A 13,950-nucleotide genomic window follows, 5' to 3' on the forward strand; every position below is an offset into this window, starting at 1 on the left:
AGCAGGTTACATTACAATCTTTAACTTTGCTACAATAAATTGGTCACTAAGGACTCCTTGAGTTCTTAAGGTCTTCTTTGGTGTACGTTTAAACTTGTGAATATTGAAAATAAATAGTGGCCGAGTCCGAGTAGTTACTCTATGGAAAAATAGGAAAAATATTACAAAAGACATGAGTTTCAGTATGTTTTTACTTGCTCCAGGACATGCCGGCGTCGAACAAGACATTGTTCTACATGTTTCAAAATCTGGCGCCGGCGCGCGAATACGAGGTGTCGGTGTCAATGCGCAACGCGGTCGGCGAGGGACCACGGGCCTATGTCAGGATTTCTACACCTCCTCTGCCCAAATGTAACAATATTATATTAATTAAACTGTTAAATATCTTTAATGTTACGCATTATAGCTAACCTTGGATAAGTTAATTAAAAACTACGTTTTTTTAACGATATTTTAAAACAGTATATAATTTTCAGCTGTTCCCAGTCAACAACCCATTCTTATATTAGGCGGGGAGCGTAACATTTTAGCTGCTCCTGCAAATGACATACTCGCAGATCCTATTGAGTTGTACACTACCAATGAAACTATTACGGGTACGTTAAATTAAAAAATAAGATAAGATGCAGCAAATTTTTGTGTACTCGTATATTCTCGAGTAAGATGTCTCTTTTTTAATTTACTTCTTCTATTTCAGGTGTCGGATTAGATATTTCCAGTGACTCTCTTTTCGTTTCTGTATCCAGCGGTTACGTGTATCGCAATTCTTTATCGAAGAGAAGCATCTCTCACGCCATCATCACTCCAAAGAATACATACAAACCTTTAGATCTGTCCGTGGATTGGTTGAATCGACATTTATATATCCTCGGAGAAGTGCATTATACAAGAGATGGCAGTTTATCAAACTCCTCTCTGTATTCTACTTGGGAAATAATACGATGTGATTTTGAAGGAAGAAATCAGATAGTAGCATTGTCAGGGTTTAACTCAAGGCCGATTCATTTTGAAGTGGATGCTTATAACGGGTAAGTAATATTTAAAGATTAAATATGAATTAATTATAGATCTAAGTTAAATTATTTATTTATAATAAATTCAGTTTTCGTAGAGTGAGTTTAAAGTGTTTCAATTTCGCAATAAAACACATTCTTGCTCTTTATATGGCGGTAAAATATCTTATCTAACTTTCATAGAATTTGTGTAATTAGTTAATAGGACACGACGACAGTTAGTGTTTTAATTTCTACCCACTTTTAACCACAAAAAATTGTTTATTCCTACAAATGCATTGTTTGTAAATTTATAAAAAAAAATCGCAAATATTTAGGTATTTGTTCTGGGCGCTACGTGGTGTGGAGCACGGGGGTCTATACCGCTTGGACCTAGCTAATATCTCTAACGGTGTGCCTCACAATGCTACATTAAAATGCATAGTGAAAGACGCGCACCTTGGAGCTTTTACAGTCGATCACGCCGACTTTAGGCTGCTCGTGGCACACCTCAGGCGGAATACGGTTCTAGCTGTGTCATTAGATGGGTTCGTATACTTGTTTTTTTGTCAAATAGCTATAAAATGGAGGTCATATATTTATTTTCATAATGGTAATGTTTCACGCTCAATATATTATGGTAGATGACACTAGGATATTAACTGCGAACAGCAATAAAGATTATTTTTATGATCTATCGTAATAATTTCATATTAATATAAAGCCGACTCTAGAAAAGTAAAAATCCGTTGGCTTAATTGAAAATGTTTGTTCCAGGCGCGAAGTGTCTGACTTCAGACCAAATACGCAGACGCCGATGTTCTCATCGGTGAGGTCGATAGCATACGCCAGTGGTCTGTTCTACTGGACGAACGGCAGAGAAATGTTGATAGAGGAATACCACGCGAAGAGCGACAGCTACTTCCACAACGAGTATCCTCTGGCGTTCAATACTAAAGTAGTGGCAACTAGTCAAGTGCTGGTGGCGCTGAGAAGCTGCCAGCCGATTCCGGTACCTGTCAACCCACCATTAGGGGTGCAAGGTGTGATGGGCATCGACCGCGCGAAGGTCTCCTGGTCCCCGCCACATCTGCTGGGTCACCAGGGCAACGGCGCCTGGCAGCAGTGGACGTTTCATCTGCAACTGACGCATATGGATACAGGAGAAACTATTAACATGTAAGATTTATATAGAAGAGATTATTAAAAAAAAAACTATTGTAACCTTACTAAAATTATTTAATTAACTGTCATTTTTACAGTAAAAATATCAACGAATCCATGTATGTGGCAAAAAATTTAAAGCAAGACACAGAGTACGTGATAAAAGTTGCGGCGGAGACAGAGTCGGGATCAGGTAGTTATCACTATATGTTTTTTTTAGCAAATGATTTTATCAACATTATAATAGACAAGATGTTTAAGTAAAAGTACAATATTATTTGTCTAATATGACATTTTCCTGCCTCATCTTGTCGACATTCGGCATTAGGTAATTATAATTTTATTTCAGGACCGTGGTCGTCCGAGTTCATTGGTAAAACGTTAGCCTCTACCCCTACAACATTACACAGCACTTTACTGTGGTCAGGACCTGATGGTCTACTACAAACTGACTTGACTGGAGACAACATGAAAACCTTGATTCACAGGTATCCTCAGCTACATTAAAATCGTATTAGATTCTTTCCCAGTCAATCAACTTGTCCTATGTTTTTATTAACCTAAGTGTAAATTTGCTAAACCTAAACAGTGATAACCTAGTATTATATAGTATACGTTTGTTTAGAATATAGAGTCAATATTTATTCATCATTGCATAAACTTTTAGTTCTACTGGAGCACTGAATATTTTAGCCTGACTTTTTGCTACTTTCACGTTATCCAAACCAATGGTAGTGATTTAAATATGTATTGTAATTTTCAGTAGTCACTTGAAGAACTTGTACATAACAGACATATCGTGGTACCGCGACGTGGTCTACTTGGTGACGAACGCTTCCACCGTGATGTGGTACAATTGTACATCAAACGCGCGCGGTCTCCTGCCCGCCCTCGATAACGTCGCCAGCCTCGCCGTCGACTGGGTTGGACATAAGATATACTGGTCCAATCCCAAACAGCAGCTAGTGAGTACATCATCTAAAAAACGTATTGTACAACTTTCAACAGGAGCCAGTTTTACCTCTAACAGCCGCACTTAGTTGTTATCCAGTTTTTTTTTCTTTGAGACAGAAAAAATATTGCATGGCGACATTTTTTGACCGTAATTTGACTATGAAATAAATGAACGTATGCTATATAGATCAGTCGCGGCAACTTTGACGGCAGCGGCCGTGAGCCGGTACCCATTGTGACGGTGGCTAAAGAGCTGACCATCGATTCGCTGGCCGCCTACATCTACTGGAGCACAGGACATGCCGTCGAAGCCGCGCGACTCAACGGCGAGAACAGGATCATTTATTATCCTGCCCAATTATTTAGTGGAAAACAAGGTAACAACGTTATCAGAATTCATTTCTTTTTTAAAGATTTGATATTTTTCTATTGATACCTTCTTCGTTGGAAATTCTTGTGTTAACCTAGATTTGAACATCAACAGTCCAATTCCGGTACCAAAAATAATGTTTGATCGGTTTTCAGTAATGGGCCTAACAGCGGACTTGGAAAAGAAATGGCTGTACTGGTTGGTGAGAAGCTACGACGGTTCAGAGCTGCATCGAGCACCGACCGCTGACAAAATATCTACTGGAATTAGTGAGGTGTGTGTACTTATCTGACTTTGGTTCCTTTCCATAGAGTCTAATTGATGTCCTATCATCTGGACAAGAGAATTAGTTGGTCTTCTGCACATTGCAAGGCATAATTTCTTTTAATCATTGACATTGACTTAACTGTTGTGTTTGTTAGGTGTCAGGGTCGTTGGTGTCGCGGCTGTCGGGTACGGCGACGCTGGGCCCGCTGTGTTACTTCAGCGGGCGGCTGGTGTGGGTGGCGGACGCAGCACGCGCAGTGGTCTCCGACCTGGCGGGCCGCTACACCGCCGACCTCATGCCCAGAGTGCATGTCATCGCGGTTAGAGATCCAACCGTACATGCCCAAAGCGGTATGATCCTTGACTTCATGTTTCTGGGTGTAAAATATCATATCAAACTTAACCATGTATTTATGTTACAATTTAAATATCGTTACAGAATATATAATAGCAATACCGGAGACAATAAACGCATCATCTATAGCCATTGTGGGGTCTTGGGAGCGGTTCAACGTGACATGGGCGCCGGCGCGTCGTGTCAACTTGCAGCATGCGAAGGTCTTCTACGACGTCAGCCTGCTGTTCGAGGGACAGTTCAAGATTGAGGTAAAGGAATGAAATCACAGTCTATATAGAAAATTTATATATTTTTTTAAAATGAGAAACTAATGCAAGTTTCTTACTTTACCATCCGTTTGCGACTCATTCTCGACTGCTTTTGAGAGTTATTTTTATGATTAGCAATTATAGTAGACGTTGATGGTCACTTAAATGTTGATGACTTACTTGTATCTCCTATTACAATTAGTAAATGTGAAAGTGTAAGTCGTCCGTAGCTAATAATAAATACTTTATTTTTGTTACAACAGAGGACAGTGGAGGTACCGTGGGTGGAGGTGCACGGGGAGCGGTGTCCGCGGCCGTACAGCGCGGCGGAGGTGACGGTGCGCGCCTACACGCACTGGGGCGGTGGCGTAGCGGCGCGCGCGCACACCCGCTCGCCGCCCGCAGCGCCCGCACCGCCCACCGCGCCCGCACTATACGTACAGCCCGCACACAGGTCAGCAAACAAACGTTCCGGAAAAATATGCGGACTAGTTTATCACTTTCATCCCGAACCTACTAACTTTACTAATTCTTTTCAGTGGGGGCCCTTTGACCGCGGTGTTCCGCTGGAAGGCGCCGTCACGCGCCAACGGTGTCATCCGGCAGTACGAGGTGCAGTGCTGGTCGCAGCCGGCTGCCATCAACTCCTCGGCCTCCAGCGCGCTCGCCACTTCCCCGCCCCCCAAGTCCTCCGCGTGTCCAGCCGCCATTCTGCCGCCGCTGCACACGCAGATCATGCTCAGGGATCTCATGCCTAATTCTATTTATTTTTTCAGGGTAAACAATACATATTTTTACGTCTCAAATATACACCATGTTTTGTTAAATTATTATTGAACCAATTGTAAGCATTAAACAAGGTCCGAGTAAATAGTCAATTTCCTTTTTGTTTACTAGGTGAGAGCTTACACAGACGCTGGTTACGGTGAATTTTCTGAAATAATATCAGCGCCGTCCGATGAAATAAATCCCATACCGAAAGTGATGCTGTCTTCACAAGAATCGATTAAGATCTTCGATTTGGACTCCGGCGAGAGTGAGATCATACCGAAGAGCACGGGCAAGCCGGTCGACTTTGTCGTCTCCACAGAGGAAAATGTCGTGTACTGGGTGAACAACCTTGAAGAAATATTCTCATCGAGAATTAACGGTAGCGGGCACTATAAGGTAAATATCTAATCTATTATTTTGACATATGACTGAAAGAAGAAATTTACCTGATATTAAAATACAACCGCTACACATACGATTAATAAAAAGGAGAGCAGTAGACTAAATGAGCTGGATGAAACATTTATTAATAATCAGTAATAGCAAATAAGGAGCAGAGATATTTAAATCATTTCTTACTCCAACAGTAATGGCTCCCTACTTCTGTTTCAAATGTACACTTCTTTTCTACTTTCTTTCAGTTAACATCAATAAATGCTTCCGCAACAAGTATCTGCGCGGACTGGGTTGGGCGGGCTGTGTACTGGAGCCAGCACGAGGTGACGGCCACCGAGTCCTACGTGGTGTACCGCGCGAGCCTCGGTATTCCAAATACGAGGCCGCAGATAGCTAGGTTATTTGCCAGGAAACAACCAATCTACGGCTTGCAGATAGCACCGCTACACGGGTAAGGAAAAAATGTGTTCATGACGATTTTTTACCCTAATTTTTATACGATTATACGAGTTTTGTCCGAAATGTTTAGTTAAATTTAGATTTTAAATTATAAAAAAATAACATTTGTGTACCTAATACCCACAGGTCATTGTATTGGTACGAAGAAAATAATCATCCCGGTCTGGGTACACTGATGACATCAAGGATCAATGGATCACACATACGCACATTTTTTTCCAATCACGACGAAGCGCCACATTTACGCGGCAATTGTAATTGTCCAGAAAATCCTCAAGTGGCTAAAACTTTCACACTCGATATGGCGAAAGACGACATAGAATTATACTGGGTCGATCCCTGGGTGCATCAAATTGTTTCTACCGATATGTCGGCATGCAAATGTAGGGTAGTCGTAGACGCCTCAAAGAAAAGATACGGCTTTACGCCGATGGCGATTACTGTGGATAGTAAATACATTTATTGGTTTAATTCAACGGAAAAGTCTATCTATTACACGAACAAATTAACGAAAAGCGAGATTGAACAAGTGAAAGCGTTCTACGGATATAAGATAATGACGTTAGACCCGGCCACTCAGCCATACCCGCCTCGACAGTGTTTGTTCCCGAAGGCGCACAACCTGCATCCTACTGTAATTTCAAACTCGGCTAACAGTCTGACGTTGCAGATGCCTAAAGTTGGCAAACCTAAATACTGCCATCAGTATAATTATGAAATGGCTGCGATCGAATATACCGTTTATTATCGTTTGAAAACATCAAACAAGCCGATATTTTGTGACAAGAAGACATGTCCTTATAAGATAACAACAAGCTCTGAAGTAATTCTAAACGAATTAAGTCCTTTCACCAATTACACGGTGATGTTGGAAGCGACCAATTACTACGCTAAGTTACACGAAGTCGCGCCTATTGTTGGAACTCCTATGGTCCTACAAACTGCTGCGGAAGGTAAGTGTTTATAAATTGCTGAAATTACCTACAAACCACATGATATATTTCTTATCTTCTAAGTTATGTTTTACTATGGTTCTAAAATCAGTTGTTTTCCATGCCAGCTCCGACAGCTCCTAAAGACGTGAAGGCGACCGTACTGAGCCCGGTGCTGGCTCGCGTCACGTGGACCCCGGATCCCGGACTGTGGTACGAGTTGCACTGGGGCACGGACGATTCTTCCTCATTGCCATTAAAAGGTAACATTTCTTTACGCATATAAGTAATCAACATAAATATAGGGAGGAACAGCATAATTTTCACTCCAATGTAAAATAGTTTTAAATTTCAGTACCGGCATTGAAATAACAAATTGTTGCTTCGTTTATTTTCAGAGCACAATACATTCGAGGTGTCGGAGGGCGGGAGTGCGAACATGACGCGGCTGAGCCCCGACACGCGGTACAGCGTATGGGTGCGCGCGCGCTCGGCACACAGCAGCCGCGCCGGCGACTCGCCCGCATTGCGCCTGCGCACCTACCCGCTGCCCGCACCTCTAGCCTTGCGCAACGCCACTGCCTACGCCCTGCGCGTCGTCTGGACACCTCCCACTGCGTACAACCTGCACCAGTGAGTATCTTTTATACCTGTTACTCTTTCAGCTTGTATCATTAACTCAAAAATCTTAGCAAAATACTTACTAACTGACATACTTAGTCGTTAAGTGATGACTAAGGAATCGCTTACTGTGGATTTAATATGATGAATCTAGACACAGTACTCTGAGTGCAGCAATTTGTAACACAGTATATTTGATTGTAGTTACAGCGTGGAGTACAGCGAGGCAATGCCTAAGGGCGCGTGGCGGGCGTGCGAGCGGGTCGCGGGGGGCGAGTGGCGGGCGGGAGATCTGCGTCCGCGCACCCGCTACCGCTTCCGCCTGCGCCTGCAGTACGTGCCGCAAGCGCCGCACTTCTACTGGCCCAATGAAGATATATTCACTTACGAAACACTGGGTAATGTATCAATCATATAACAAGATAACAGTGTCTTATTTTTATTCGTTTTCAAAAGATGTCTCCAAGCAAGCAATGACAAGTGAAATATGAAATCATATTCAGAAATAATTTCTTCAGTTAACTTTGTTAATATTAATTACTCGTTGTGAACAGGCGACGTGCCGGGACCGCCGGGCCCTTTACGTGTGCAGGCAGTGGGCGACAAAGTGCTCCGCGCCTGGTGGGCCGAACCCGATCCCAAAGGTTATCCAGTCACAGAATACCGTGTTTGGGGACGACCACAACATATGTAAGTTTTTTAATTACTTACACACTTAAAACAAAAAAATATTAAAATTATATTAAAAACAGCGGTCGCCCGCGACTCCGTCAGCGCAGAATTTTAAAAAAATGCCTATAACATTCTTACGTGCATCAGCTACTTTCCATTCAAAGTTCCATCAAAATCTGTCCAGCCGTTCCAGAAATTACCCGGAACAAATGCAGCCTTGTGGACATACACACAGACAAAAAAAAATTGTGGACGAAATATGTTTTTTTTTTCTTGACATTACATACAGACACTCCAATTATTAATATCTATAGATATTATATATTACACTTATTTTTCCTTTTGCTTGTCTGCCATTGCTGTTTACTTGCTGGCACTTTCTATTACCATGTTGTTTAAGTGATACGACTACGGAAGAAATTAGTGTGAAGAACTACAGTGAGCTGTTGCCGGCCAACTTGCCAAGTGACATCGACGATGATATGAAGATACGGATAATACGCGAGGGACTCGAACTGCTTCACAATGGCACCGGTGAGACACAATTGCGACATCGTCTTAATTTTATAGTTTCCATTGTTTGTTTTGATGATTATGTCAAGATATTTATTTATAGTGAATCAGATATTGAGGTTAATAGGAAGATAGAACGAACGTATGTGTAAGATAGTAAATTTAGAAATAGTGGTCGATTGATAGTTACACTTATTCCGTGCCAAACGACAGAAACGTAGGGAAAAGTGGCAGCTAGATGTATATTAAATATTTGTTGACAGAATCATACTGGCTGATCGGCGCGGGCGAGGTATCCGCGGGGTACGTGGCGCATGTGCAGGCTCGCAACCAGCACGGCTGGGGCGCGCTGTCTGCGGGCGCGGTGCTGTCGGGCGCCCCGCTGGCCGCCGCGCCGCGCCCGCACCCCGCAGCTCTCGCCGCCGCACTAGCCGCTATCGCCGCGCTCGCCCTCGCCGTGCCCGCCCTTCTGCTCTACAGTACGTTTCTATCTCAATACTTGCATTTGTCTTGGATGTGCTGGTACTGCGAGTAGGCATGCTATTATAGAAACTGCATCGGTTTTTATTGTTATAAATGGAATGAGATATTTTTTTTATTTCAGCTTACAAAAACCGTAATAAAAAGAAGGCTGCTCTAGAAGCTCAGATGAACACATTGACGGCGCGCCGCGGACCCGACGTAGAGCTGGCCACGCTGCGGCAGCTACCCATCAGACATTCTAATAACATATTGTACAACCAGGTAACATTAACTGTTTTTTTTTTAATTAGATGTAAGTGAGTGAGTAAATTCTTTTTTAAAGGGCGGCATAGTGCCAGCCATTAATAAAATGTTTAGAATATTTTTATATCACGTTAAAAAGTTAAAGAGACTGTGAATCAAAAGAACCGTAGATCACCTAAACTCAGCAATAAACATGAAATCAAATCTCAGGGCGCAGCAAGTCCAACAGAGGCGGAGATAGCGGCGCTGCCTCACGTGCGCCGCGATCACATAACACTCAACAAGTTCCTCGGCTCCGGCGCATTCGGCGAGGTATTTGAAGGTGTCGCTCGCCTCAACAACGGCACTGGTGACACTAAAGTCGCTGTCAAGACGCTAAGGAAAGGGGCCACGGAGCAGGAGAAAGCCGAGTTCCTAAAGGAGGCGGCTCTGATGTCCAACTTCAAGCACGAGCACATCCTGCGACTGCTGGGCGTCTGTCTTGACAACGACCCTCACTACATCCTCATGGAGCTCATGGAGGCCGGCGATCTGCTCAGCTATCTCCGCGCCAAGCGACCCTCATTGGTATGCTACTATTACTACCATACACAGAGACATTAAATGGTCTACCTTCAGAGATTTAGTTTCAGAAATCTACTCCAAATACCTCGCAGAGACCAAATAACGACTCTTTAAAGTAGAATACATTTGTTATTGGTGAAGTCCATTTAATTTACGAATCAAGGCGTTATTTTAAAGTCTGATTTACTTAAGATTTAATTACTTGCTTGCTGCTATTCTTTTATCTCAATTTGAATCGATGTCGGACACTCAATGCTATCGATCCTAGAACTACATATTGACAAAAATAATAGTTCAATTTAAAATATTTGCAGTACACACCGGAATCGCTAACACTACTAGACTTGCTGAACATGTGCGTGGACGTGACGAAGGGCTGCCGGTACTTGGAGGAGATGCACTTCGTGCACCGCGACCTGGCCGCGCGGAACTGCCTCGTGTCACATCGCGCCGCCGGCAGACTTGTCAAAATTGGAGACTTCGGCCTCGCAAGGGATATATACAAGAACGACTACTACAGGAAGGAAGGGGAAGGTAAAATACGAGTCTTGAATATCTACAATATCTTTGAACTAATTTCAATAATGACCAAACTTCATGTGTTCTTTATACTAATAGTCCCTCCACTTAAAATGGAACCGGCAACTAACCTCACATTATTAATTTCTTGTATTATTGTAGGTCTACTGCCCGTAAGATGGATGGCCGTGGAGTGCCTAGTGGACGGTATATTTTCATGTCAGTCTGACGTGTGGGCGTGGGGCGTACTATGTTGGGAGGTTAGTAACTACGTTCACAATAAGTTTCTAAGATTGATATAAATCCAGGTATCCTTATCGCACGCACCTGCGTCATATAGTTTTATTTTCAGTTATAAAGAGTTTACAAGTCGGCCATTCTCTATTATTGGTACTTTCCTCCTGCAAATCTTATCATCGGCCCAGCTGCTTATGATAAACATTTAACATAAGGTGAACCGCGTTTTAGAAGTTTCTCGAACTTTTTTCAGATTCTGTCCCTGGGTCAGCAGCCGTACCCGGCGCGCACCAACCGGCAGGTGTTGGACTACGTGCGCGCGGGCGGCACCCCGGACCGTCCCCCCAACTGTCCACCGGCGCTGTACGAAAGCTTTTATCATTGTTAAGGGCTGAAAGAAAATAACTTTTTATCCTTTAGCGCCGACAATTATTTTTTTACCTTTTTAGTGTCGGCACACTTTTCTTACTTCCCGAATATCTTACAGGTACGAATTGCTGCAGCAGTGCTGGAGCTACAACGCGGAGGCGCGGCCAACGTTTGCGCAATGCCTGGCGCTGGTGACGTCACTGCGCGACGCCGCGCCGCCGCACGCGCCACTCGCCGCACAGCCGCAACCGCAGCCGCACTACCTCACACTGCTCGCTGACGGTACGCACTTAGCACTGCACCTTTACAAATATAGTTCTTTCCAACTATCTTGGCGGCCCAGTCACCGGCGCGCTGCGAAGTGCTCCCCCCCCCCGCATCCCGCTACAGCTAACATTCTGTTCTGCACAGCATCTCGTGGAATATTAAGAGCCACCAAGATATCTGAAAACTACTATACCTTTAATTTTTTAAGCCATATGTGAAACATTTATAAGATCATAGGGACGAGTGTTTCTTATTCAAAGGGGGCAAAGATATAATACTAAGCATGTCTTTACATCCGATACTAACCTGTTAACTAATGCATTTTGCATGCGGCATGTTCAGATGCAGTTGACAACCGCACCTACCTGCTGGACGAGAATCAAAACGCCTGCGTAGGTTCGTTTAATGCTTCTTATACTTATTATCCATATCATATTATTTTTTCTTATTATAAATTATCAGCTCCACATATCTTGGCAAAATACATCTCATTTGATCATGTAATGTATAAAATATATAGACGAAATAATCTGTACTTACTTATTGGCTTACGCATGAAATAAAGGAATGTGACAAAAATTTAACCTGTCTAAATTTCCAATTCCTAATACCAATAATTAAAAGTAATTAAAAAGCACGATCTACCCATACAAGCATGTCAACCACTAAATATGTTAATTTTTAGTCTTAGGTTTTGGTCACTTGATACCTACTGACAATGTCTTTCAGACGAGGATTTCCCGGAGGCGCAGATGGAACCTTCTCGTCTGTTACCGCAGCACACGCCCAAGTACCTCGAGCTGATGTACGACAGTGACTCTGGCGCAGACACGCTGGACGGGTACGAGGTGCCGCGCACGCCTACCGTATACACCCCCTTCTCCCGGCACAGCATCGTCGGTGTCGCCCCCAACAGACTGATCAAACCCCCCTTGTACAGGCGGCACTCACTGCGCGCGCCTCCTCTCCGCCCGCACGCACTGCGCACTCAGTCACTACGCGCCAATACGCGACCACCCAATGCCACTATAATCCCCTTAAGAAATGGTATCATGAAGCGCGCCTCGCTCTGTGAGACCGACCCTAGGCCCGGCTCCTCGCATGACTTCGACAAACATATATTTAAAACACTATTCTAATCTGTGATATTAGCATTCTTTATTCCACCGATCGGCAAATACAATTAGATGTTTAATTTAAAAAAATATATTTATTAAATGATTTTGTAAATAAACGGTTTTTGTACATATAATTGTAAGATTAAGCATTTGTGTATATCTCACGTGAGGGTTCGCCGATAGTACAAGGTAATGTTTGTGCATATCCAATGCATTTATTTCTAATTTATTCCTACTTATTTGTTACTTTTTAATAAATGTATAATATGTTTTGATGACTTTATTTGTATATAAATAAAAAACAAATATACATATCAGAATGTATTTTATTCAAATCTATAATGTAATGGACACAATGTCGACGACTTTCTTAATTAACTATTACATTAAATTCTGTATACAATTACTTTTCTATTGTTTGTGTAAATTTTACATGAATTTAGTAGAATGTTGTGAATATAAATTGTATTTTTATTTCCGATACCAAAACGTTAATAATAAATGTTCCGCAAACACAAACAAAAACATACAGACAATCAATAACAATATTTTATCCAAAAACAGTAAGCTATTTATTATGTGGATACACGTACATACAATTACTATTGATTATTTCTTAGCCTCGATGTCACAATTTGAATTAAAAAAAAAGGATTTTTAAATTAAATTTTGATTTTTTATATTTCGAAGTTAACGAATAAACTAATAAAGAAACCAAATCAATACATCAAAAAATTACTTTAAAATATTTAAAAAAAATGCTAACATTGTGCCACCTGATACAAAGACTAACTAAAGCTTGAGGAATAGAAGTAAAATCTAAAAGTGAATTTCCACTGGCGAAAATCTTATATCAAATATCATTTATCTCTATTCTTCAAAGAGAATAAAAGGTAAATTTTCAGTTACACCAGTGGAAATTCACTTTTCAATCCTAACAATGTGATATTTTGTTGAAAACATTTTAGAAATACAAATAATATGTATTATAATCAAATCTTTTGCTCTAAATCAGGGATTCCCAAAGTGGTCGATATTGAACTTAAAGCATTGCTAATTCACACTCTGTCTTCTATTGACCTAAGTCAGAATGAATAATAATAATAATTGATCTTAAAAGTAGGTAATTTAGCCATAGAGGTCTGAGGTAACAGTTCATTTTGGTAAAGAGGTCATTTGTCCAAAATAGTTTGGGGATCCCTGCTCTAAATCAATAACATTTACCCCATAATATTGATTTCAGAAAAAAAAAACAATGTTCTGGATAGTCTTTCAAATAAACAAAAAAAAAATAAACACTTATTTTTATCTAAGAATCTAGATCAGTGATTATCAAACTTATTTCTTTTACCGCCCCCTTTGAAAATCAATTATTTTTCAGCGCCCCCTATTTTTTATTCAACCTCAAAACTTAAAAATCACAATTTCATTAC

General features: G+C 41.7%; 1 protein-coding gene across 2 annotated transcripts in view; it reads left to right on the forward strand.

The window, feature by feature from the left end:
* The window catches only part of LOC106714168 (proto-oncogene tyrosine-protein kinase ROS), a 32,987-nt gene extending 20,409 nt beyond the window's left edge, over window positions 1-12,578 (forward strand). The window contains exons 7-37 of one of the 2 annotated variants that reach the window (XM_014507136.2): window positions 204-351; window positions 477-596; window positions 698-1,028; window positions 1,331-1,540; window positions 1,770-2,171; window positions 2,255-2,349; window positions 2,506-2,644; window positions 2,920-3,121; window positions 3,298-3,487; window positions 3,636-3,754; window positions 3,903-4,098; window positions 4,187-4,353; window positions 4,617-4,807; window positions 4,893-5,130; window positions 5,251-5,520; window positions 5,766-5,971; window positions 6,106-6,932; window positions 7,040-7,174; window positions 7,310-7,544; window positions 7,737-7,930; window positions 8,087-8,222; window positions 8,605-8,738; window positions 8,981-9,196; window positions 9,322-9,461; window positions 9,654-10,010; window positions 10,322-10,541; window positions 10,689-10,786; window positions 11,017-11,126; window positions 11,251-11,414; window positions 11,742-11,795; window positions 12,129-12,578. In XM_014507136.2, the coding sequence (XP_014362622.2) occupies window positions 204-351; window positions 477-596; window positions 698-1,028; window positions 1,331-1,540; window positions 1,770-2,171; window positions 2,255-2,349; window positions 2,506-2,644; window positions 2,920-3,121; window positions 3,298-3,487; window positions 3,636-3,754; window positions 3,903-4,098; window positions 4,187-4,353; window positions 4,617-4,807; window positions 4,893-5,130; window positions 5,251-5,520; window positions 5,766-5,971; window positions 6,106-6,932; window positions 7,040-7,174; window positions 7,310-7,544; window positions 7,737-7,930; window positions 8,087-8,222; window positions 8,605-8,738; window positions 8,981-9,196; window positions 9,322-9,461; window positions 9,654-10,010; window positions 10,322-10,541; window positions 10,689-10,786; window positions 11,017-11,126; window positions 11,251-11,414; window positions 11,742-11,795; window positions 12,129-12,538 (6,654 nt within the window). In that variant the 3' untranslated portion in view covers window positions 12,539-12,578. The remainder of the gene's footprint in view (window positions 1-203; window positions 352-476; window positions 597-697; window positions 1,029-1,330; window positions 1,541-1,769; window positions 2,172-2,254; window positions 2,350-2,505; window positions 2,645-2,919; window positions 3,122-3,297; window positions 3,488-3,635; window positions 3,755-3,902; window positions 4,099-4,186; window positions 4,354-4,616; window positions 4,808-4,892; window positions 5,131-5,250; window positions 5,521-5,765; window positions 5,972-6,105; window positions 6,933-7,039; window positions 7,175-7,309; window positions 7,545-7,736; window positions 7,931-8,086; window positions 8,223-8,604; window positions 8,739-8,980; window positions 9,197-9,321; window positions 9,462-9,653; window positions 10,011-10,321; window positions 10,542-10,688; window positions 10,787-11,016; window positions 11,127-11,250; window positions 11,415-11,741; window positions 11,796-12,128) is intronic. The other variant, XM_045679946.1, reaches the window with a different exon arrangement.
* Window positions 12,579-13,950: the final 1,372 nt, after the last annotated feature.

This window comes from Papilio machaon, chromosome 11 (assembly GCF_912999745.1).
Source record: "Papilio machaon chromosome 11, ilPapMach1.1, whole genome shotgun sequence".
NCBI lineage: Eukaryota > Metazoa > Arthropoda > Insecta > Lepidoptera > Papilionidae > Papilio > Papilio machaon.